Source organism: Balaenoptera ricei, chromosome 9 (genome assembly GCF_028023285.1).
Source record: "Balaenoptera ricei isolate mBalRic1 chromosome 9, mBalRic1.hap2, whole genome shotgun sequence".
Taxonomy (NCBI): Eukaryota; Metazoa; Chordata; class Mammalia; order Artiodactyla; family Balaenopteridae; genus Balaenoptera; species Balaenoptera ricei.
Genome location: NC_082647.1, coordinates 90,208,809 through 90,234,939, shown reverse-complemented (window position 1 = coordinate 90,234,939; position 26,131 = coordinate 90,208,809). Strand labels below are relative to the sequence as shown.

The following is a 26,131-nucleotide window of genomic DNA, read 5'->3' as shown; positions in this document are numbered from 1 at the left end:
ACTTTTCACAACTGCTTATATCACAATGAATTTATGTTTATACTGCTATCTTGGGTTTTTTTTGGTAAACTACACAGCTAGGCTGGTGAATTTACTGCAAACTAGGTACTTCAACAGCTAAAATAACCTGGATAAAGATTCTCTCTCTGACATACTGTGCTAGCATGCTAAGTCATTGCAGCCTTGGGTCAAGTCTGATGGGGATGATTTTTTTTTTTCATTGTCAGCCTGTAGCTCATTGTTAAAATAATAAAGTCAGATGTGTTCTTGCTGTAATAAATTTATAATTAATTTACTTTTATTTCTTTACTTTAATGAAGCTCAATTTATTTCCTTGCTGTGAAATAGAATGATAAATATAGTTAACCCTTGAACAACTCAGAGACTAGGGACACTGACCCTATATTTCAGTTCCACATCCAAAGATTCAACCAACCATGTATCATGCAGTACTGTAGTATTTACAACCAAAAAGAATCTGCATATAAGTGGACCCGTGCAGTTCAAATCCCTGTTGCATAGGCCACATTTCTTCAAAGAACACTGCATTTAATAATTGTGTTCTTTTCAAGGCCTTCTTGGTTTATGTACAGATGACAAGGTACTCTGTCCTTTAATCTAACCATTTTTCATGCTATACTCCATGCTTCTCCTTTTCCCTTTCGATGTATGTATACACAGGAAGTATTTTCTCACTTAGCTTCAAGTTGTAGATGGCTAAAAACTATGAAACTAGACATGGAGAATTGAATTGATTATATTTTCAGTCCTTGAAATAAGTAGTAATTTCCAAGTATTTATTGATACACGACCTGTATTTTCTATTGTTCTAATGATGCACATAATTTTTTCATTGTATTTGAAACTTTTAAAGAAAAAGACACTTAGGAATTTAGCATTGCCCTCATGAAAATGATAAACTTACACTCAAAGGTTCTTGACTTATGTTGTTAATATTCAAGGAAAGAATGTGATCTTTGCTGCCCACATATATCCGGTCCTGATCTTCATCCATTAATAATATCCTGTAGTCTAAAGGGTGGTGAGATAGGCTGAAGTATTCAGAGGTCTTGGTTTCTCGAAGCTCTGAAATAGTGAATAGCACAAGTGAAAATTGAGTATCTTGATTCCATTATTTTAATGAAAATTATCTTATGGAAATATTTACCAGAAAAGTCAAAATACATTTTCCTCCTACAATAAATTAATTTTAAAACAGTTATGTTAGTGGATATTTTTATTTATTGCCTCTACGCTGAATTAAAACATAAATAAATCCACAAATGCAATGTTAAAGTTTATAGTAGTACTACTTGATTACAGAATTATTCACATTTTGCTAGGACCTCAGCTCAGTTGTTTACTGTTTGTCATCAGCTCAAAGCTTGTTAAAATAAATCACCCAAAAAAATACAGCAAGTGAGTAGATTGAACAAAAAACAAAAGCAATGATGGTGTGAATGTCTTCCTAGACTCTCTTAATATTTTATGGTTGGACTCAATATGTTCATCATTTTAGGATTGTTGTTTCCTACCCTGAATATTTACCTTACTTCCTCAACGTAATTCTAACTAGTTTAATATATTTTTCTATAAATTACTTGGAAACAGACCTACTTTTTTTTCCATTACATGTCGTTCAGAAGGCAATGTCATTTAAATGACAATATGCCTATGTATATATAAAAAGAAAAATGTGAGATCCCGGAGAGAAGATGGCGAAAGAGTAAGACGCGGAGATCACCTTCCTTCCCACAGATACAGTAGAAATACATCTACACGTGGAACAGCTCCTACAGAACACCCACTGAACGCTGGCAGAAAACGTCAGACCTCCCAAAAGGCAAGAAACTCCCCCCGTACTTGGGTAGAGCAAAAGAAAAAAGAAATAACAGAGACAAAAGAATAGGGACGGCACCTGCACCAGTGGGAGGGAGCTGTGAAGGAGGAAAGATTTCCACGCACTAGGAGCCCCTTCGCGGGCAGAGACTGCGGGTGGCAGAGGGGGGAAGCTTCGGAGCCACGGAGGAGAGCGCAGCCACAGGGGTGCGGAGGGCAAAGCGGAGAGATTCCCGCACTTCCCGCACTTCCCGCACGGAGGCTCGGCGCTGACCAGCACTCACCAGCCCGAGAGGCTTGTCTGCTCAGCCGCCGGGGCGGGCGGGGCTGGGAGCTGAGGCTCGGGCTTCGGTCGGATCGCAGGGAGAGGACTGGGGTTGGCGGCGTGAACACAGCCTGAAGGGGTTAGTGCACCACAGCTAGCCGGGAGGGAGTCCGGGGAAAAGTCTGCAGCTGCCGAAGAGGCAAGAGACTTTTTCTTCCCTGTTTCCTGGTGCGTGAGGAGAGGGGATTCAGAGCGCCGCCTAAACGAACTTCAGAGACGGGCGCGAGCCGCGGCTAACAGCGCGGATCCCACAGCAACAGGGGCGCAGAGGGAAAAACGGAGAGACTCCCGCACAGAGGCTCGGCGCCGAGCAGCGCTCACCAGCCCGAGAGGCTTGTCTGCTCCCCCGCCGGGGCAGGCGGGGCTGGGAGCTGAGGCTCGGGCTTCGGTCGGATCGCAGGGAGAGGACTGGGGTTGGCGGCGTGAACACAGCCTGAAGGGGTTAGCGCGCCACAGCTGGCTGGGAGGGAGACCGGGAAAAAGTCTGCAGCTGCCGAAGAGGCAAGAGACTTTTTCTTGCCTCTTTGTTTCGCGGCGCGCAAGGAGAGGGGATTCAGAGCGCCGCCTAAACGAACTCCAGAAACTGGCGCGAGCCGCGGCTATCAGCGCGGACCCCAGAGACGGGCGTGAGACGCTGGGGCTGCTGCTGCCGCCTCCAAGAAGCCTGTGTGCAAGCACAGGTCACTCTCCACACCGCCCCTCCCGGGAGCCCGTGCAGCCCGCCACTGCCAGGGTCCCGTGATCCAGGGACAACATCCCCTGGGAGAACGCACTGCGCGCCTCAGGCTGCTGCAACGTCACGCCGGCCTCTGACGCCGCAGGCTCGCCCCACCTCCTCTGTACCCCTCCCTCCCCGCGGCCTGGGTGAGCCAGAGTCCCCGAAGCAGCTGCTCCTTTAACCCCGTCCTGTCTGGGCGGGGAACAGACGCCCTCAGGCGACCTACACGCAGAGGCGGGTCCAAATCCAAAGCTGATCCCCAGGAGCTGTGCGAACAGAGAAGAGGAGGGGAAATCTGTCCCAGCAGCCTCAGAAGAAGCGGATTAAAACTCCACAAACAACTTGATGTGCCTGCATCTGTTGAGTACCTGAATAGACAACGAATCATCCCAAATTCAGGAGGTGGACTTTGGGAGCAGGATATATTAATTTTTCCCCTTTCCCTTTTTTTTTTTGTGAGTGTATATGTATATGCTTCTGGGGGAGATTTTGTCTGTATAGCTTTGCTTTACAATAGCTTTATTTTACTTCACTATATTATAGCTTCTTTCTTTCTTTCCTTTCTTTCTTTCTTTCTTTCTTTCCTTCCTTCCTTCCTTCCTTCCTTCCTCCTTCCTTCCTTCCTTCCTTCCTTTCTATTTTTTCTCCCTTTTACTCTGAGCCGTGTGGACGAAAGGCTCTTGGTGCTTCAGCCAGGCATCAGGGCCCTACCTCGGAGGTGGGAGAGCCAACTTCAGGACACTGGTCCACAAGAGACCTCCCAGCTCCACGTAATACCAAACGGCAAAAATCTCTCAGAGATCTCCATCTCAACATCAAGACCCAGCATCACTCAATGACCAGCAAGCTACAGTGCTGAACACCCTATGCCAAACAACTAGCAAGACAGGAACACAGCCTCATCCATTAGCAGAGAGGCTCCCTAAAATCATAATAAGGCCACAGACACCCCAAAATACACCACCAGACGTGGACGTGCCCACCAGAAAGACAAGATCCAGCCTCATCCACCAGAGCTCAGGCACTAGTTCCCTCCACCAGGAAGCCTACACAACCCACTGAACCAACCTTAGCCACTGGGGACAGATACCAAAAACAATGGGAACTACAAACCTGCAACCTGTGATAAGGAGACCCCAAACACAGTAAGATAAGCAAAATGAGATGACAGAAAAACACACAGCAGATGAAGGAGCAGGGTCAAAACACACTAGACTTAACAAATGAAGAGGAAATAGGTAGTCTACCTGAAAAAGAATTCAGAATAATGATAGTAAGGAGACAAAATGCAAGAAGCATTTAACAAGGACGTAGAAGAACTAAAGAGGAATCAAGCAATGATGAAAAACACAATAAATGAAATTAAAAATACTCTACATGGAATCAATAGCAGAATAACTGAGGCAGAAGAAAGGATAAGTGACCTGGAAGATAAAATGGTGGAAATAACTACTGCAGAGCAGGATAAAGAAAAAAGAATGAAAAGAACTGAGGACAGTCTCAGAGACCTCTGGGACAGCATTAAACGCACCAACATTCGAATTATAGGGGTCCCAGAAGAAGAAGAGAAAAAGAAAGGGACTGAGAAAATATTTGAAGAGATTATAGTTGAAAACTTCCCTAATATGGGAAAGGAAATAGTTAATCAAGTCCTGGAAGCACAGAGAGTCCCATACAGGATAAACCCAAGGAGAAACACGCCAAGACACATATTAATCAAACTGTCAAAAATTAAATATAAGGAAAACATATTAAAGGCAGCAAGGGAAAAAAAACAAATAACACACAAGGGAATCCCCATAAGGTTAACATCTGATCTTTCAGCAGAAACTCTGCAAGCCAGAAGGGAGTGGCAGGATATACTTAAAGTGATGAAGGAGAAGAACCTACAACCAAGATTACTCTACCCAGCAAGGATCTCATTCAAATGTGATGGAGAAATTAAAACCTTTACAGACAAGCAAAAGCTGAGAGAGTTCAGCACTACCAAACCAGCTTTACAACAAATGCTAAAGGAACTTCTCTAGGCAAGAAACACAAGAGAAGGAAAACACCTACAATAACAAACCCAAAACATTTAAGAAAATGGGAATAGGAACATACATATCGATAATTACCTTGAATGTAAATGGATTAAATGCTCCCACCAAAATACACAGGCTGGCTGAATGGATACAAAAACAAGACCCATATATATGCTGTCTACAAGAGACCCACTTCAGACCTAGAGACACATACAGACTGAAAGTGAGGGGATGGGAAAAGATATTCCATGCAAATGGAAATCAAAAGAAAGCTGGAGTAGCAATTCTCATATCAGACAAAATAGACTTTAAAATAAAGACTATTACAAGAGACAAAGAAGGACACTATATAATGATCAAGGGATCGATCCAAGAGGAAGGTATAACAATTGTAAATATTTATGCACCCAACATAGGAGCACCTCAATACATAAGGCAAGTACTAACAGCCATAAAAGGGGAAATCGACAGCAACACAATCATAGTAGGGGACTTTAACACCCCACTTTCACCAATGGACAGATCATCCAAAATGAAAATAAATAAGGAAACACAAGCTTTAAATGATACATTAAACAAGACGGACTTAATTGATATTTATAGGACATTCCACCCAAAAACAACAGAATACACATTTTTCTCAAGTGCTCATGGAACATTCTCCAGGATAGATCATATCTTGGGTCACAAATCAAACCTTGGTAAATTTAAGAAAATTGAAATCGTATCAAGTATCTTTTCCGACCACAACGCTATGAGACTAGATATCAATTACAGGAAAAGATCTGTAAAAAATACAAACACATGGAGGCTACACAATACATTACTTAATAATGAAGTGATTACTGAAGAAATCAAAGGGGAAATCAAAAAATACCTAGAAATAAATGACAATGGAGATACGACGACCCAAAACCTATGGGACGCAGCAAAAGCAGTGCTAAGAGGGAAGTTTATAGCAATACAAGCCTACCTCAAGAAACAGGAAACATCTCGAATAAACAACCTAACCTTGAACCTAAAGCAATTAGAGAAAGAAGAACAAAAAAACCCCAAAGCCAGCAGAAGGAAAGAAATTATAAAGATCAGGTCAGAAATAAATGAAAAAGAAATGAAGGAAACAATAGCAAAAATCAATGAAACTAAAAGCTGGTTCTTTGAGAAGATAAACAAAATTGATAAACCATTAGCCAGACTCATCAAGAGAAAAAGGGAGAAGACTCAGATCAATAGAATTAGAAATGAAAAAGGAGAAATAACCACTGACACTGCAGAAATACAAAAGATCATGAGAGATTACTACAAGCAACTCTATGCCAATAAAATGGACAACCTGGAAGAAATGGACAGATTCTTAGAAATGCACAAACTGCCGAGACTGAACCAGGAAGAAATAGAAAATATGAACAGACCAATCACAAGCACTGAAATTGAAACTGTGATTAAAAACCTTCCAACAAACAAAAGCCCAGGACCAGATGGCTTCACAGGTGAATTCTATCAAACATTTAGAGAAGAGCTAACACCTATCCTTCTCAAACTCTTCCAAAATATTGCAGAGGGAGGAACACTCCCAAACTCATTCTACGAGACCACCATCACCCTGATACCAAAACCAGACAAAGATGTCACAAAGAAAGAAAACTACAGGCCAATATCACTGATGAACATAGATGCAAAAATCCTCAACAAAATACTCGCAAACAGAATCCAACAGCACATTAAAAGGATCATACACCATGATCAAGTGGGGTTTATCCCAGGAATGCAAGGATTCTTCAATATACGCAAATCAATCAATGTGATACACCATATTAACAAATTGAAGGAGAAAAACCATATGATCATCTCAATAGATGCAGAGAAAGCTTTCGACAAAATTCAACACCCATTTATGATAAAAGCCCTGCAGAAAGTAGGCATAGAGGGAACTTTCCTCAACATAATAAAGGCCATATATGACAAACCCACAGCCAACATTGTCCTCAATGGTGAAAAACTGAAACCATTTCCACTAAGATCAGGAACAAGACAAGGTTGCCCACTCTCACCACTATTATTCAACATAGTTTTGGAAGTGTTAGCCACAGCAATCAGAGAAGACAAAGAAATAAAAGGAATCCAAATCGGAAAAGAAGAAGTAAAGCTGTCACTATTTGCAGATGACATGATACTATACATAGAGAATCCTAAAGAGGCTACCAGAAAACTCCTAGAGCTAATCAATGAATTTGGTAAAGTAGCAGGATACAAAATTAATGCACAGAAATCGCTTGCATTTCTATACACTAATGACGAAAAATCTGAAAGTGAAATTAAGAAAACACTCCCGTTTACCATTGCAACAAAAAGAATAAGATATCTAGGAATAAACCTACCTAAGGAGACAAAAGACCTGTATGCAGAAAATTATAAGACACTGATGAAAGAAATTAAAGATGATACAAATAGATGGAGAGATATACCATGTTCCTGGATTGGAAGAATCAACATTGTGAAAATGACTCTACTACCCAAAGCAATCTACAGATTCAATGCAATCCCTATCAAACTACCACTGGCATTTTTCACAGAACTAGAACAAAAAATTTCACAATTTGTATGGAAACACAAAAGACCCCGAATAGCCAAAACAATCTTGAGAACGAAAAATGGAGCTGGGGGAATCAGGCTCCCTGACTTCAGACTATACTACAAAGCTTCAGTAATCAAGACAGTTTGGTACTGGCACAAAAACAGAAATATAGATCAATGGAACAGGATAGAAAGCCCAGAGATAAACCCACACACATATGGTCACCTTATCTTTGATAAAGGAGGCAAGCATATACAGTGGAGAAAAGACAGCCTCTTCAATAAGTGGTGCTGGGAAAATTGGACAGGTACATGTAAAAGTATGAAATTAGAACACTCCCTGACACCATGCACAAAAATAAACTCAAAATGGATTAAAGACCTAAGTGTAAGGCCAGACGCTATCAAACTCTTAGAGGAAAACATAGGCAGAACACTCTATGACATACATCACAGCAAGATTCTTTTTGACCCAGCTCCCAGAGAAATGGAAATAAGAACACAAATAAACAAATGGGACCTAATGAAACTTAAAAGCTTTTGCACAGCAAAGGAAACCATAAACAAGACCAAAAGACAACCCTTAGAATGGGAGAAAATATTTGCAAATGAAGCAACTGACAAAGGATTAATCTCCAAGATTTACAAGCAGCTCATGCAGCTCAATAACAAAAAAACGAACAACCCAATCCAAAAATGGGCAGAAGACCTAAATAGACATTTCTCCAAAGAAGATATACAGATGGCCTACAGACACATGAAAGAATGCTCAACATCATTAGTCATTAGAGAAATGCAAATCAAAACTACAATGAGATATCATCTCACACCGGTCAGAATGGCCATCATCAAAAAATCTAGAAACAATAAATGCTGGAGAGGGTGTGGAGGAAAGGGAACACTCTTGCACTGTTGGTGGGAATGTAAATTGATACAGCCACTATGGAGAACAGTATGGAGGTTCCTTAAAAAACTACAAATAGAACTACCATACGACCCAGCAATCCCACTACTGGGCATATACCCTGAGAAAACCATAGGTCAAAAAGTGTCATGTACCACAATGTTCATTGCAGCTCTATTTACAATAGCCAGGACCTGGAAGCAACCTAAATGTCCATCGACAGATGAATGGATAAAGAAGATGTGGCACATATATACAATGGAATATTACTCAGCCATAAAAAGAAATGAAATGGAGGTATTTGTAATGAGGTGGTTGGAGTTAGAGTCTGTCATACAGAGTGAAGTAAGTCAGAAAGAGAAAAACAAATACAGTATGCTAACACATATATACGGAATCTAAGGAAAAAAAAAAAAAAAAAAAAAAGGCCATGAAGAACCTAGTGGCAAGACGGGAATAAAGACACAGACCTACTAGAGAATGGACTTGAGGATATGGGGAGGGGGTGGGGTGAGATGTGACAGGGTAAGAGAGTGTCATGGACATATATACACTACCAAATGTAAAATAGATAGCTAGTGGGAAGCAGCCGCATAGCACAGGGAGATCAGCTCGGTGCTTTGTGACCACCTAGAGGGGTGGGATGGGGAGGGTGGGAGGGAGGGAGATGCAAGAGGGAAGAGAAATGGGAACATATTGTATATGTATAACTGATTCACTTTGTTATAAAGCAGAAGCTAACACACTATTGTAAGGCAATTATACTTCAATAAAGATGTTTAAAAAAAAAAAAAGAAAAAAAGAAAAATGTGAATTTTCAGATATTCTGAATTTTTAGATTTTTTTATCATCTCAATGGGCAGTGACGCATGTTCACTTAAATTCTTTTACATTAAATATGTGTCTGTATAGCTGAACTCTCAAGACAATGAATGCACCAGGACAATAAAAAAAAAAATCAATAATCATTATAGCAGATTCAATTTTCTTTCCAGTCAAAATGCTCCTTTGCACAATTGAAGACTTTTCCATTCAAGTAGTTCAGGAGTTCTTTTGATCATGATCTTAAGAGAGTGACAAACTCTACAGAAGAGTCTGCTTTCAGGGATACTCTTTCAATGATGAACTATTTCTAAATTTTTAGTCATTGAATCACAAACACATTTCTAGAAATTCTGATAGGGCTGTGGATTGATTTAAACCAAAATTAAAAAGTATAAGAGCCCTTATAGGCAGCCACAAACTATATTCTGTGAGTACCTGGGCCATATCCCATGTGTGAAGATAGAGAAGCAACAAATTTAACCTGTTCTCTGGGCACCGCAGTTCAGAATGTCTGTCATAATATCCTTCAAATGGTTTTATATCTAGTCAATAATTTACAAATACTATGGGAGCGGCATAGTGATTATGAAACCACCTGTGGCACCGAACTCTCTGTGACATTGAACAAATTATTTAACCTCTCTGTGCCTTAATTTCTTCATTTGTAAAAAGCAACAATAATGGTATCTTCTACTGAGAGTCCATATGGAAATCAATAGAATACATGTAAATATTTGAAATGAGCGACAGAGGAAGTATTCAATCAATTATAATAATTATTACTGTTAGTATTATCAATTCTGAATCATTAATTACAGGAAAACATTAAATTAGAAAAAAATAGATGCCTATTTTCCTACTTTTTTCTTTTCTTTCTTTTCTTTTTCTTTTTTTTTTTTTTAAACTTAAGGAGCTAGATTCCTAAAATTACTAACACAGGATCTTAAATCAAAGTCTCTGACATTCTTTCCACTCAGTAACAGCAAAGTGTAAGATTTTTTATGTGGAAGAAACCATTAACAAGTCACTGAAGTATTTAAGAAGAGTCTTAAGAAGTAACTCATGGCAGGGGTGGGGGGGGGGGTTGGGGGGGAGGTTTCCCTGGTGGCACAGTGGTTGAGAATCTGCCTGCCAATGCAGGGGACACGGGTTCGAGCCCTGGTCTGGGAAGATCCCACATGCCGCGGAGCAACTAGGCCCGTGAGCCACAACTACTGAGCCTGCGCGTCTGGAGCTTGTGCTCCACAACAAGAGAGGCCGCGATAGTGAGAGGCCCGCACACCGCGATGAAGAGTGGCCCCCGCTTGCCGCAACTAGAGAAAGCCCTCGCACAGAAACGAACACCCAACACAGTCAAAAATAAATAAATAAATTAATTAATTAAAAAAACTTTAAAAAAAAGAAGTAACTCACGAAAGAAGACAAGACATTTAAAGAGCATTTAAACAAGAAACTGGAAGACAGATCTTTGGAAATAAAAGATTTGAGATGCTGAGCACTGTGCAGCATGCTAACCTAGTTACTGAGCCTCACTAGATATCACAGACAGACAGGTGATGCAGTTGGCAGCCCTGGTGCGACTGGCCTAAAAACTGGAACACCTTCTTTCGCGAGGACAGCAAAAAAGAGTGGAGGGATGTTGTGCAGGAAAAAAGTTAGCCTCTGCTAGACCAGAGGTTATTGCTGAAGTAGGAAAAAAATCCAAGAGCTCAGAACATGAGAGAGAATATAAAATGCAACAAATGCCACTCAAAGGTTGGAGAAGACACATTCCCCTTTGATTTTGCCTAAAATCCAGGGTGTTTAATAAAGCTTGCTTTTCATCCCATGGAGGAGATTCACGGTTGCCTAATTTTCCTGTAAAACATCATTTGTAGGGTGCTGGTTGGGTGCAGAATAGATATTCAACAAATACCTCATGAATAAATAACTCTCCAGTGAAATACACGGATTAAAGAAGTAAAATATGACTGAGTTCGTGGCATCTAGGGCCCAGCCACTGGAGTCTGAATGCTGGCTCTGCCATTTCATTTATATATGTACTTGGCCAGTGCCTTTATCCCTCTAGACTCCAGTGTCTTTATCTTTAAAGTCAGGATAATAATAGTCCTTACATCACAGGGGTATTGTGAGGTTTAAATTGTTAATATACATCAAGAGCTTAAAAGAGTACCTGTCTCACAGTGACATGGGTTACATGGGTTACCTATTATTATGACTTGGGACAAGACTTCAAGCTTCAGCCAGACAAGTAAGAAGAACAATTCTTTACACAGGGAGAAAATATGGAAGACTAAATTGTCTGATTTATATGTATTAATATATTTAATATTTGTTTTTGTCACATGTAGAATCTACTCAAATTATTTGAGCAGGACAGTAAAATAATAAATCATTTTTAAGAATAATAATTTGGTGTGTAGGATAATTTTGGGGCATGTGAGACTGGAAAACTAAGAGATGCTCTTCCAGATATGATGATGATAAAGACCTGATTTGCCAGAAATAGAAAGGAAGAGAGGAGTTGATGTGAGGATCACTTAAAGGATTTGGAATGATTTTTATATGAAGTTGGTCTTTGGGTAAAAGGAAGAGGTAATTATCTTCCAAAGATGTAAACTAAGAACAGGATAAATGAACATGGGCTTTACTAATTTTGAGAGATTCAAAAGGGAAATTTCTTTGGTAAAGAGATTACTTGAGTGTTGATAGATTAAATTCAAGTAAAAGTGGAAATGTCCCACAAGCATATAAAATTAGATAACTAATTTGTCATTAGAAATATCAAATCTGCAGGGAGAGATTTCCAATTCTTCTCATGGATGATATGAAGCTCAGAGAGTAGACAGCTCTGAGGAAGCTCTGAGAAAGAGTAAGTCTAAAGTGAAAAGCAAAACACAGAGATGCACTGATCATTAGATCCAAAAAGAGTATCTTTGTAATTGAAACTCAAAGTGAGTCATGATGTACAGGCAGCAGTGTGATACTGTGGAGAGAGTACAGAATTGGAGTCAGACAGTTCTGAGTTGAAATCCCAGTTTCATCACTTACTAACCTGTTACTTTAAGAAAACTACCTGATTTCTCCCAGGTTTCGATTTTCTCATCTATAAATTGGTTATGTTAATACATAGCTCAAAGGATATTCCACCAGCACACAGTAGAAGATCAGTGTGCTCCTTTTGGCAGGAGAGATTACTGACCCTCTGTCTAACAGATATTTTCTTTTTCTTCCCTGTTGGCAGGGAACCATATGCCAACCATAGTGGATCCCCCAGCAAGTGAGTGACTAAAAATATGACCATGTGACTAGTTCTGGCCAATGAGATTTAGAGGGAAGCTTTTGGCAAGGTTACTAGAAGAGGTTTCTTGGGTCTTAAAAATGGCACAAAAAACAGGTGATTTCTTTTTCTGTTTCTGGACATTGGTAAGTGAGCATATAAAACTTTCAGCAGTTGCTGCTACCAAAAAGATTGCTATCTGAGAATGTCAAGCAGAAATTTAGGAAAAATGCTGAGTTCTATAAGAAATCATTCAATGTCTGCACTAACCCTACAACTGCTCTACTACAGGATTACTTCTGTTATACATGATTTTTTTTAAAAAATCCTTGCTTTTTTTTAGGCACCTTGAATTGAGGTTTGTTGTTTAAACCCTTACTAACTGATAATATCTCTCCAGTGTTCACAGCCCCTAACACCTCCTCACTCTTTCCACCATGGTTTGTTTAGTATGACTATTTAAAAAAAAAAAAAAAATTTTTTTTTTTTTTTTTTTGCCTTCTCTTCCCAATGTATGTTGAAATAAAACCAAGAGTGTGAGCTGAGCTGGGAAAACAGTATCAACTAAATTTTACTTGCAAGTAGCAAACAATGGCAGTTCTCCTCTTTACCTGTTTCGTTAGAAAATAATCAATTTCTTACATTAATTCAAATACCAGAGGGAGCAATAACTGCATTAACTTAAGCCTTTCTGGTCCAAGGATTTTATCTCTTTTTCTGGGCCATAAAGCTATCTTCAAATTTAATTACCTATAGCTCATTGATAGCTGACAGCTGTTAACCAAGGAAGATTTACTTTAGAAGTGCCTCTGTTAGAAGCCTAGAAGCTAAGGCTATTTTTTTTAATGCTATTTAAATTGCTGGTAGTTAGCCATAGTTGAACTCTGGGGCTTGGGAAAAACAAAAAAATCAAAATGAACCTTTTTTTTTTCTTAGAGAATAAAGAGATGAGTTCAAAGCATCCAGGATTTTTATCTATAAAGAGAATGACTGAATAATCCATCATTTTTGGTTTAATGCAGATCCAACTTAAGTCAATGAATGATTCAATAATTTGGCTACAGTTAGAGAAAATGATTTAATGATTTGGCTACAGTGAGAGAAGGAACTCACAATTATTGGTCTCTCATCTAAACAAGTCACAGAATGGCACTGTCCTACATTTCTTTACATCTTAATAATTATGTCATTCTTTTTACAGCACTGGAGGTACAGCTAGTTGAGCTGTTTCTCAGGACATGCTCAACTGACTGAGAAGGAACTTTGAGAGTATGCAGTATTAGAAAATGCAGCGGCCCCACAAAGGGCAGTGTAGGTCTCTAAATCCTTGGGAAAATCTCCTGGGAAACAGTATTAAAAAAAAATACGACATGCTTCTATCCTGAAATCCACATTATTGTAGCGCTCTAGGGTGGAAAATTACTGTAATGCCTTCCATGGCAGTGTTCCCTGAGGGAAAATTTGTAGCATGATATGCTTACCTGAAATTCATGTATTGACATGGGCTTATCTTTGTATGGAAACTATTGTAAGTCTTGGGAAGTTAACCAGGGCTGGGAGAAAAATAAGTTCCCCCTAAATATAAACCCTTGCAATATAAGCTTCTGGGACCACTTGAATATAGTCAACACACTGCTATAGCAATTACAACATAGTTTAATATACAGAACATATTGTCTGTAATTAACACTCTATCCCTAACCATATTAAGAATTAACCTTTGTTCTCTGTTAGTGATCTTAACATTTCTGAGGTGGCTAAGTCAGTCAGAACTTATTCATGTGCTCGAAAATGTGATCTTGGTGGAGGAAGGTGGAGAGTCTAGAGTTCTCTTTTATGAATAATATATATCTGTTAAACTACTGATTAGGGAACACATTCCCTCAGAATACCATATTATCTTTGGCCTTTTATAAGTTTCAAAAACAAACAAAAGATTACTTGATTGAAAATCAGTCCCCAGGGGTCTCTTTATGAGAAGCATATGCAATGGTGGCTTATTAATTATATTTAAAGTTCATGATGTGCTATTAATTAATTAATTAATTAATTTTTTTTGGCATTACTTCAATATTTTATTTTTAGGGACCACAAGATGAGTTAAGAAGTTCTGGTAAATATCAGAGAGGCAGGATCCCTATCACAAAGGCTTTGAGTACCAACATAAGAGGCTTCTACTTTGTTCTAAGGACATTTGTGAGCCTTGGGAAGCTACAAAGCAGGAAAGCAACAAGGTCATCTTCTGCCATCAGACACTATTTATTAAATAGAAAAATTAATGAAGACCAAGTGTCTACCACACCTGAAGACTGTCCCATCCCCAGGGCCCCTGCTGTGAAGGTTATCACAGAGAGAGAAAGCATGGTTTGGAAATCAAGGGATGTTAATGTCATGGGCACTGTCACAGAGCAGCTACTCAGAATAGATGTGTGGAAGGAGTGCAGGAATAACCAAGTGAGTGAGTGTGCCCCAGAGGGTGTGGAGAAAAGGGAACCCTTTTGCACTGTTGGTGCCAATGTAAATTGATACAGCCACTATGGAGAACAGTATGGAGGTTCTTTAAAAACTAAAAATAGAACTACCATATGACCCAGGAATCCCACTACTGGGCCTATACCCTGAGAAAACCATAATTCAAAAGGACACATGTACCCCGATATGCTATTAATTTATATATTCAATGCATATTTATTAAGCCCTTATCAAGGCAGGCTAGACATCTGCTCACAAAACAGGACACTAATATGAACATCCCAGGCCCCTATGACAATTCCAAATCTTGCCTTACATTCTGTTATTTTATTTGGCTAAGCCCATCATGACAGTTTCCTCACCATAAACCTCAGCTCTCCCTCTGGCAGAATGCACACCTACAGATTTTAAAGTAAATCCTTAGCATGTCTTTTACTTTGGAGACATTGCTACTGACAGGATAATTTCCTCTCCTGAATGTCTTATCTCAGAAGAATTTTAACTAGAGTGGGCTTAAATGACCCATCCTCTCCCTGAGGTTCACTATCTTGAAAGTGGGTTAGAAACTGAACTTCACCTATCCCTTTAGGACAAACAGGCAGATAAAAATAAGACCAGTGAAACTTCAGCAGGCTGACACTGCAGTTCCTAATTCCTAAGGCAAAGAGACACCAGAAGGAATGTTGTAAAAGTACACTTGCTCAAAAATAATAGACCCAAATAGCTACCACTTGTGGGTTTAACAGCAGGAGTAACTGTTCTAGGTGCTTAAAAAACCTGTTTAATTTGCATTTAAAACCTCTTTGTTAGGCTTTAATATTATTCCTGTTCCACATTTAAGGAAACTAAAATTCAGTTCATTTGAGCAATCTAACCAAGATCGCATAGGAAAGAATAGAAGAGGCTAGAGCCAGGATTCAAAGCAAGGTGGGTTCCTTAATCTGTGAACTCTATCAGACACCCGTTTGTTTTTCAAGTAAGACTGACAATTTAAACACTTATTTATTGGGTTTTTACTATGTTCTTGACCTGCCCATGAGTCTGTGCAGTGCCAAATATAGTATAAGAAATGCCTCAGTTTCTCAAATTTTTTCTTTGCCAATTTGAGGAGCAGGGGGTGAGATGGGGTGGGGAGAGGAGAACATACTCCAAACAACTTGAGAATAATCAAATTCTCAGTGATGCTGTTCTCATTAAATCATCAGACCAACTCCAAGAAAAGCTACATGAGAGTGAGATCAGAGTCAGATATAGCTTCATGTAAGAGGTAAACGGTTCCACTTTTCTGTTTTTGATGGATGGGTATGATTGGCTAAGTGGAAGCAAACTGCCAAATGGATATAAGAAAGAAAAAGGAAAACAGTTCTATTCAGTGAGTCTGGCCAGGGAAGGACAACAGTGAATACAGAATGTATCTCCCAGGCACTGCATCAGAAGGCAAATTAACCAATATATAAGAGCTTTTAAAGATGATTCTTATCCTGGTTTGCCACAAACAGCCCAGCTTTGGGCTGTTTTACCAGTGTAATTATCAATAGTGCCTGCTTTACACTCTCAAAAGATTCATGGTTTAAATGATTATTCTAATTTTAAGCTTTCTCTTCCTGTCTTGAATGGCTTTCCATTACTTTTAGAACAAAATCCAAAATTCTTAACATGGCCTTTTAGGCCTGCTATAATCTGGCTCAAGATTACCTCACTAGAAAATCTCAATCATCACTATTTGGATATTTTGTTTGTGTTCTCGCCCTTCTGACCTTTTCACATCTTCAAACTTGCCTTCCTCCTTTCTGCCTTAGGGTCTTTGTACATGTTATTCCTCTTGCTGAGAGGACTTTTCCTACCTTTTTCTAACTCCTACTCATAACTCAAGCAGTGATTTCGATGTAATTTAAATTGGACTGCTTCATAAAGGCTTTCTTGATCAGGTCTCTTGATGTCAGGTCTCAGATCTGCTGAGATTTGCTCAATTTCCCTTTGAATTTTCTCTTCTCTTAAAGGCTGCCTGGAAGATCATTTGAAATGGTTTAAAATGCCATGGACTGGGGGGTGGGGGACTATACTGTATGACTTGCTAAGGCCCGCACTGTCTTCTGTATAGTTTTGCATCTGAAACTGCCTTTAAATATGAGACAAAGTTCTCTGTTCATTCACACTCTATCCCATTTTTCTGTTATATTGAGTTTTATGATCTTTTAATTTTAGTGAATTAAAAATTATGAGCATGGATCCACCAGAGGGCAGACAGCAGAAGCAAGAAGAACTACAATTCTGCAACGCGTGGAAGGAAAACCACATTCACAGAAAGACAGACAAAATGAAAAGGCAGAGGAATTTGTACTAGATGAAGGAACAGATAAAACCCCAGAAAAACGACTAAATGAAGTGGAGATAGGCAACCTTCCAGAAAAAGAATTCAGAATAATGATAGTGAAGATGATCCAGGACCTTGGAAAAAGATGGAGGCAAAGATCGAGAAGATGCAAGAAATGTTTAACAAAGACCGAGAAGAATTAAAGAACAAACAGAGATAAACAATACAATAACTGAAATGAAAAATACACTAGAAGGAATCAATAGCTGGGTAACTGAGGCAGAAGAACGGATAACTGACCAGGAAGACAGAATGGTGGAATTCACTGCCACAGGACAGAATAAAGAAAAAAGAATGAAAAGAAATGAAGACAGCCTAAGAGACCTCTGGGACAACATTAAACGGAACGACATTCACATTATAGGGTCCCAGAGGAGAAGAGAGAGAGAAATAACTTGAGAAAATATTTGAAGAGATTATAGTCGAAAACTTCCCTAACATGGGAAAGGAAATAGCCACCCAAGTCCAGGAAGTGCAGAGAGTCCCAGGCAGGATAAACCCAAGGAGAAACACATCGAGACACATAGTAATCAAATTGACAAAAATTAATGACAAAGAAAAATTATTGAACGCAGCAAGGGAAAAATGACAAATAACAAACAAGGGAACTCTAATAAGGTTAACAGCTGATTTCTCAGCAGACACTCTACAAGCCAGAAGGGAGTGGCACGATACATTTAAAGTGATGAAAGGGAAGAACCTACAACTAAGATTACTCTACCCAGCAAGGATCCCATTCAGATTCGATGGAGAAATCAAAAGTTTACAGACAAGCAAAAGCTAAGAGAATTCAGCACCACCAAACCAGCTCTACAACAAATGCTAAAGGAACTTCTCTAAGTGGGAAACACAAGAGGAGAAAAGGACCTACAAAAACAAACCCATATCAATTAAGAAAATGGTAATAGGAACATACATATCGATAATTACCTTAAACGTGAATGGATTAAATCCTCCAACCAAAAGACACAGGCTTGCTGAATGGATACAAAAACAAGACCCATATATATGCTGTCTACAAGAGACCCACTTCAGACCTAGGGACACATACAGACTGCAAGTGAGGGGATGGAAAAAGATATTCCATGCAAATGGAAATCAAAAGAAAGCTGGAGTAGCAATACTCATATCAGATAAAATAGACTTTAAAATAAAGAATCTTACAAGAGACAAGGAAGGACACTACATAATGATCAAGGGATCAATCCAAGAAGAAGATATAACAATTAAAAATATATATGTACCCAACGTAGGAGCACCTCAATACATAAGGCAACTGCTAACAGCTATAAAAGAGGATATCGACAGTAACACAATAATAGTGGGGGATTTTAACACCTCACTTACACCAATGGACAGATCATCCAGCCAGAAAATTAATAAGGAAACACAAGCTTTAAATGACACTTTAGACCAGATAGATTTAATTGATGTTTATAGGACATTCCATCCAAAAACAGCAGATTGCACTTTCTTCTCAAGTGCACATGGAACATTCTCCAGGATAGATCACATCTTGGGTCACAAATCAAGCCTCAGTAAATTTAAGAAAACTGAAATTATATCAAGCAACTCTTCTGATCACAACGCTATGAGATTAGAAATCAATTACAGGGAAAAAAACATAAAAAACACAAACACATGGAGGTTAAACAATACGTTACTAAATAACAAAGAGATCACTGAAGAAATCAAAGAGGAAATCAAAAAATACCTAGAGGGCTTCCCTGGTGGCGCAGTGGTTGAGAGTCTGCCTGCCAATGCAGGGGACGCGGGTTCAGGCCCTGGTCTGGGAGGATCCCACATCCCGCGGAGCGACTGGGCCCGTGAGCCACAACTACTGAGCCTGCGCGTCTGGAGCCTGTGCTCTGCAGCAGGAGAGGCCGCGATAGTGAGAGGCCCGCGCGCACCGCGATGAAGAGTGGCCCCCACTTGCCGCAACTGGGGAAGGCCCTTGCACAGAAACGAAGACCCAACACAGCCAAAAAAAAAAAAAAAAAAAATACCTAGAGACAAATGACAACGAAAACATGACGATCCAAAACCTATGGGATGCAACAAAAGCAGTTTTAAGAGGGAAGTTTATAGCTATACAAGCCTATCTCAAGAAACAAGAGAAATCTCAAATAAACAATCTAACCTTACACCTAAAGGAACTAGAGAAAGAACAAACAAAACCCAAAGTTAAGAAGGAAAGAAATCATAAAGATCAGAGCAGAAATAAATGAAGTAGAACCAAAGAAAACAGTAGCAAAGATCAATAAAACTAAAAGCTGGTTCCCTGAGAAGATAAACAAAATTGATAAACCTTTAGCCAGACTCATCAAGAAAAACAGGGAGAGGACTCAAATCAATAAAATTAGAAATGAAAAAGGAGAAGTTACAACAGACACTGCAGAAATACAAAGCATCCTAAGAGACTACTACAAGCAACTCTATGCCAATAAAATGGACAACCTGGAAGAAATGGACAAATTCTTAGAAAGGTATAATCTTCCAAGACTGATCCAGGAAGAAATAGAAAATAGGAACAGACCAATCACAAGTAATGATTGAAACTGTGATTAAAAATCTTCCAACACACAAATGTCCAGGACCAGATGGCTTCACAGGTGAATTTTATCAAACATTTAGAAAAGAGCTAACACCCATCCTTCTCAAACTCTTCCAAAAAACTGCAGAGGAAGGAACACTCTCAAACTCATTCTATGAGGCCACTGTCACCCTGATACCAAAATCTGACAAAGATACTACAAAAAAAGAAAATTACAGACCAATATCACTGATGAATATAGATGCAAAAATCCTCAACAAAATACTAGCAAACAGAATCCAACAACACATTAAAAAGATCATACACCATGATCAAATGGGATTTATCCCAGGGATGCAAGGATTCTTCAATATACGCAAATCAACCAATGTGATAAACCATATAAACAAACTGAAGAATAAAAACCATATGATCATCTCCATAAATTCAGAAAAAGCTTTTGACAAAATTCAACACCCACTTATGATAAAAACTCTCCAGAGAGTGGGCATAGAGGGAACCTACCTCAGCATAATAAAGGCCATATCACAGCAAACATCATTCTCAATGGTGAAAAACTGAAAGCATTTCCTCTAAGATCAGGAACAAGACAAAGATGTCCACTCCCACCACTATTATTAAACATAGTTTTGGAAGTCGTAGCCACGGCAATCAGAGAAGAAAAAGAGATAAAAGGAATACAAATTGGAAAAGAAGAAGTAAAACTGTCGCTGTTTGCAGATGACATGATACTATACATAGAGAATCCTAAAAATGCCACCAGAAAACTACTAGAGCTAATCAATGAATTTGGTAAAGTTTCAGGATACAAAATTAATGCACAGAAATCTCTTGCATTCCTATACACTAACAACAGAAGATCAGAAAGAGAAATTAAGGAAACAATCCTATTCACCATTGCAACAAAAAGAATAAAATACCTAGGAATAAACCTAAAAAGGAGGTAAAAGACCTGTACTAAGAAAAGTATAAGACACTGATGAAAGAAATCAAAGATGACACAAACAGATGGACAGATATACCATGTTCTTGGACTGGAAGAATCAATATTGTGAAAATGACTATTCTACCCAAAGCAATCTACAGATTCAGTGCAATCCCTATCAAATTACCAGTGGCATTTTTTACAGAACTATAACAAAAAGTCTTAAAATTTGTATGGAGACACAGAAGACTCCAAATAGCCAAAGAAGTCTTGAGGAAAAAAAAACTGAGCTGGAGGAATCAGACTCCCTGACTTCAGACTATACTACAAAGCTTCAGTAATCAAGGCAATATGGTACTGGTACAAAACAGAAATATAGATCAATGGAACAGGATAGTAAGCCCAGAGATAAACCCACGCACCTATGGTCAACTAATCTATGACAAAGGAGGCAAGGATATACACTGGAGAAAAGACAGTCTCTTCAATAAGTGGTGCTGGGAAAATTGGACAGCTACATGTAAAAGAATGAAATTAGAACACTCCCTAACACCATACACAAAAATAAACTCAAAATGGATTAGAGACCTAAATGTAAGACCGGACACTATAAAACTCTTAAAGGAAAACATAGGAAGAACACTCTTTGACATAAATCACAGCAAGATCTTTTTTGACCCACTTCCTAGAGTAATGGAAATAAAAACAAAAATAAACAAACGGGACCTAATGAAACTTAAAAGCTTTTGCAAAGCAAAGGAAACTACAATCAAGACGAAAAGACAGCCCTCAGAATGGGAAAAAATATTTGCAAACGAGTCATCGGACAAAGGATTAATCTCCAAAATACATAAACAGCTCATGCAGCTCAATATTTTAAAAAAAAACAACTCAATCAAAAAATGGGCAGAAGACCTAGACATTTCTCCAAAGAAGACATACAGATGGCCAGGAAGCACATGAAAAGCTGCTGAACATCACTAATTATTAGAGAAATACAAATCAAAACTACAGTGAGGTATCACCTCACAGCAGTTAGAATGGGCACCATCAGAAAATCTACAAACAAGAAATGCTGGAGATGGTGCGGAGAAAAGGGAACTCTCTTGCACTGTTGGTGGGAATGTAAATCGATACAGCCACTATGGAGAACAGTATGGAGGTTCCTTAAAAAATAAAAAATAGAATTACCATATGACCCAGCAATCCCACTACTGGGAAACCATAATTCAAAAAGACACATGCACCCCAATGTTCATTGTAGCACTACTTACAATAGCCTAGTCATGGAAGCAACCTAAAAGCCTACTGACAGACGAATGGATAAAGAAGATGTGGTACATATATACAATGGAATATTACTCAGCCATAAAAAGCAACGAAATTGGGTCATTTGTAGAGACGTGGATGGATCTAGAGACTGTCATACAGAGTGAAGTAAGTCAGAAAGAGAAAAACAAATATCGTGTATTAACGCATATATGTGGAATCTAGAAGAATGGTACAGATGAACTGCTTTGCAGGGCAGAAATAGAGACACAGATGTAGAGAACAAACGTATGGACACCAATGGGGGAAGGTGGTGGCGTGGTTGGTGGTGGTGGGATGAATTGGGAGATTGGGATTGACATATATATGCTAATATGTATAAAATAGATAACTAGTGAGAACCTGCTGTATAACAAATAAATAAAATAAAATTCAAAAAATAAATTATGAGCATGAACCAATAAAGTGTGAAATAAATGCTATCCAATTTTTTAAATTAAGGTCTTCATGATAATAATTTATTACTATTAAAAGGTAAGGTGTATGGGGGGAAAGGCTCAGTTTTGGAATGAGCCAACTGGGGCTGAAGTTGTTGTTTCATCATTTGTTGATACAGGGCTTGGTTTGCCCCCATTCACCCAATCACCCCCCTCTTCTATTTCTTCCCACCTTAAGTCTTACATCTACAAAATAAAAGGAGGAATGAGATTATTTATTAACCAGAATGATCTCCAATGTTCCCTGCAGCAATAAAAATGTCCATGAAAATAATTCCTTTTTAACTGTTTACAAGTATTATCTACTATTGTAAAATATCTGTAAAGCTAATGTAATCCTTCATATTACTATAAAAATGATAAGAAGAAAGGGCCTCTCTAAAAATCTATCTTAGCAATATATAATACACAGTAATATAACTGTGTCTTTTCTGGAAAAGAAGCTAAACCAAAAACCAAGGCTTTTTTTCTCCCTACCTAAAGCATATTCCATTTGTGTTGTGTGATTCAATCAACCAGAGAATTATAAACTCTGACTTTCCTTCCTCTAAGCTTACTTGGGAGACATGAAAGCTGGCTTCAAAGATGTTAGATGCCAGGAATTCCCTGGTGGTCCAGTGGTAGGACTCCGTGCTTCCACTGCAGGGGGCATGGGTTCCATCCCTGGTGAGGGAACTAAGATCCTGCATGCCATGAGGCACAGCCAAAAACCAAACAAAACGAAATCAAAACCAAAAGTAAATCACTCTGCTGGGGCTTCCCTGGTGGCGCAGTGGTTGAGAATCTGCCTGCTGATGCAGGGGACATGGGTTCGAGCCCTGGTCCGGGAAGATCCCACATGCCGCGGAGCAACTAGGCCCGTGAGCCACAACTACTGAGCCTGCGCGTCTGGAGCCTGTGCTCCGCAACAAGAGAGGCCGCGATAGTGAGAGGCCCGCGCACCGCGATGAAGAGTGGCCCCCGCTCGCCACAACTAGAGAAAGCCCTCGCACAGAAACGAAGACCCAACACACCTAAAAATCAATCAATTAATAAATAAATTTATAAAAAAAAAAAAAAAAAAAATCACTCTGCTGTACACCTGAAATTAACACAACATTGTAAACCAATTATACTTCAATAAAATTCAATTACAAAGAGTAAAAATTTTTAAAAAATTCTAAAAAAAAAAAAAGATGTTAGATGTCAATCTTTGGCTCCATGTATGTGGCAAATGGTGGCTGGAGTCTCTCAGAATATGGAGAATATACAACTAGGGGATAGCTAAGATGTCTTGAGAGTCTTTAAATTAGAAGGAAGTAACTTCTGGAAAGTAGAACCAAATCTGAACCTATTGTTAAGCTGTAGAGTATAGCATGGATGAGCTGAGCTGTCATTACCATTGACATTCCTACTGTCAGGAAGACCGCAGCTTCAGAGTGTCCACTTAAGATGTAAACAAGGGAGATAAACTTGTGGAGGAGGAAACACTTCATCTGACACCTCCTTTCTAGAGCTCTTGACACTTCTGGAAAAGCTGCTTTGGGGCAAGTTATTCAAAAACAGTGGGTCCAAGGTGAGGACAGTAGGTAGGGAGACAATACCTCAGACTCAGCTGTTTGCAGTGGGGAGAGGTGAAAAGCTCACATGTTGTATCATGCCAGCAAAATCCCAGGGCAGAGAGAATACAATAGACCCCACTCCCCCAACTCTAATCCCCAGTGTGAACCATTCCCCACACAAACCATCATATGGAAAGATTCTTATAGTAGCATTTAACACTTGTCTATCACAACATTTATACTATTTATTGATTTTCTATGCTTTCAATAAAACTTTCTTTGGATATCCTGTGGCCCTCCAGTGGGAACTTCTAGTTAGCAAACTTGATTAGAGCAAGAGTAGTAGGAGATACCTTGTGCTGAGTGAGGTCTCTTGTCCCATCTCACCCCCATAAAGTTCTCTGACCCTTCATGCCAGTTCCCTATGATATAAAGCTTACATTTAAAAAAAATACAGCAGGCTCTTCACAAAATGAAAATATTCTTTGAGGTATATATTTATTCAATCATTCCATAGATAGTAAATGAGCCAGAGGCCAGTTAAAAGATGAAAATTCTTGGTGTTTCCCTTCAAAATGGATAGTCATCGATGGAGGTACACAAACAATTGCAGTACAAGAACATGACTCAGGAAATTAAGGGGACATTGAGGAAGGAAGATTAAGTCTTTCTGGAAATAACAAGAAAATCTTAAAAAGAAGGAAGCACTTGACCTTATTTCTTCATGCAGCAAATATTAGTTGAGCCACTCTATTAAATTAATACACAGTAATAAATGCACAAAGTATGGTAAAAGACAGGATAAGTGTTTAAAGCAAGGGCAGCTGCTTTACATCAGGGGTCAGAAAAAGCTTCTGTGAGTGTCATATAAGCTGTGACCTGAAGGATAAACATGACTTAATAAAGAGATAAGCATTTTCCAGGGAGAAGAAAGAGCTTGTGTTGAAACACTAAGATGAAAGATTCAAATATGTTTAGAAGTTTTTAGAGTTGATAAGAAAGAGGATTTGGGTGGGCAGAATCAAGGAATCAACCAACATGCAAAAATGCAAACTTCTCGGTTGTCACACAAGTAACCTGTAAAGATGCAAATTCCTTGTATATCAAACCAAAGTGCTTGAATTTTTTCAAAGTTGCTTGGGGCACCAATGAAAAAACCTGAGAAAGCACATTACATGATAACTTGCAAGTTTTACAAAGACCATTCTACTATTAAAGAGTTATCAAGAGTGAGATTATTTTATGACAGAATATTGAGTGAATAAAGTCGAATAAAACATTTTGTATAACTAAACTATAAGATGCCTGCATAGATGCATGGACAGAAGTCTTGGAAAAAATTCAGCTTATTAACATTCTTCTTCATGATGTGTTCAATTAGAAATAAGAAACAGATAATACTGATGGCTCACTTCAACATTCTGTCAGTTTAAAGAATTGTAATTACTCTTTAATCAAGAATCAGGCAGTGCAAACTTTCTCTATACACCTCTATGATTTAAATATATTCTCATACCAGAATCTGGTTGCACTACATATAACAAAGTGTTGAACTAGACAAGGAAAGAAATACCAATTATCACTAACTAGAAAACAGCTATATATTGCCAAAATTTTTCTATCTCTAGATTCTTTCAGAATGATGGAAGACCACCCACAACTTTCAGTAAAACGGAGTATTTGGAAATTAACAATCCAGCTCCTCCCACTAACCAAAATTCTTGAACTCTGCTTTCACTTGATGCATCTTTAAACCCATTTTCATTTGCACACAGGAAAAAAATACAATAAACTGTATACCACAAAATCTCAAATCTAAAGAACCAGACTTTATGAAAAAAGAAATACAGAGATGTTTTCCTAAAGAGACAGCTATTTTATCTAAACATTATTTAATTCAACATGACTCACTGTTTAGCCAAGTTACTGCTTTTGGCTTCAAAACAAAGAAACACATTTGGGAAAATGTAGAGGACAGTGGAGACATGTTCATTTCACTTTAAACACATT

The 26,131-nt window shown here is 38.7% G+C and overlaps 1 protein-coding gene across 1 annotated transcript in view; it reads right to left on the bottom strand.

The window, feature by feature from the left end:
- The window catches only part of SEMA3C (semaphorin 3C), a 193,662-nt gene that overhangs the window by 91,043 nt on the left and 76,488 nt on the right, over positions 1-26,131 (bottom strand). The window contains exon 3 of the mRNA XM_059934052.1: positions 926-1,086. Coding sequence (XP_059790035.1) covers positions 926-1,086 — 161 coding nt within the window. The remainder of the gene's footprint in view (positions 1-925; positions 1,087-26,131) is intronic.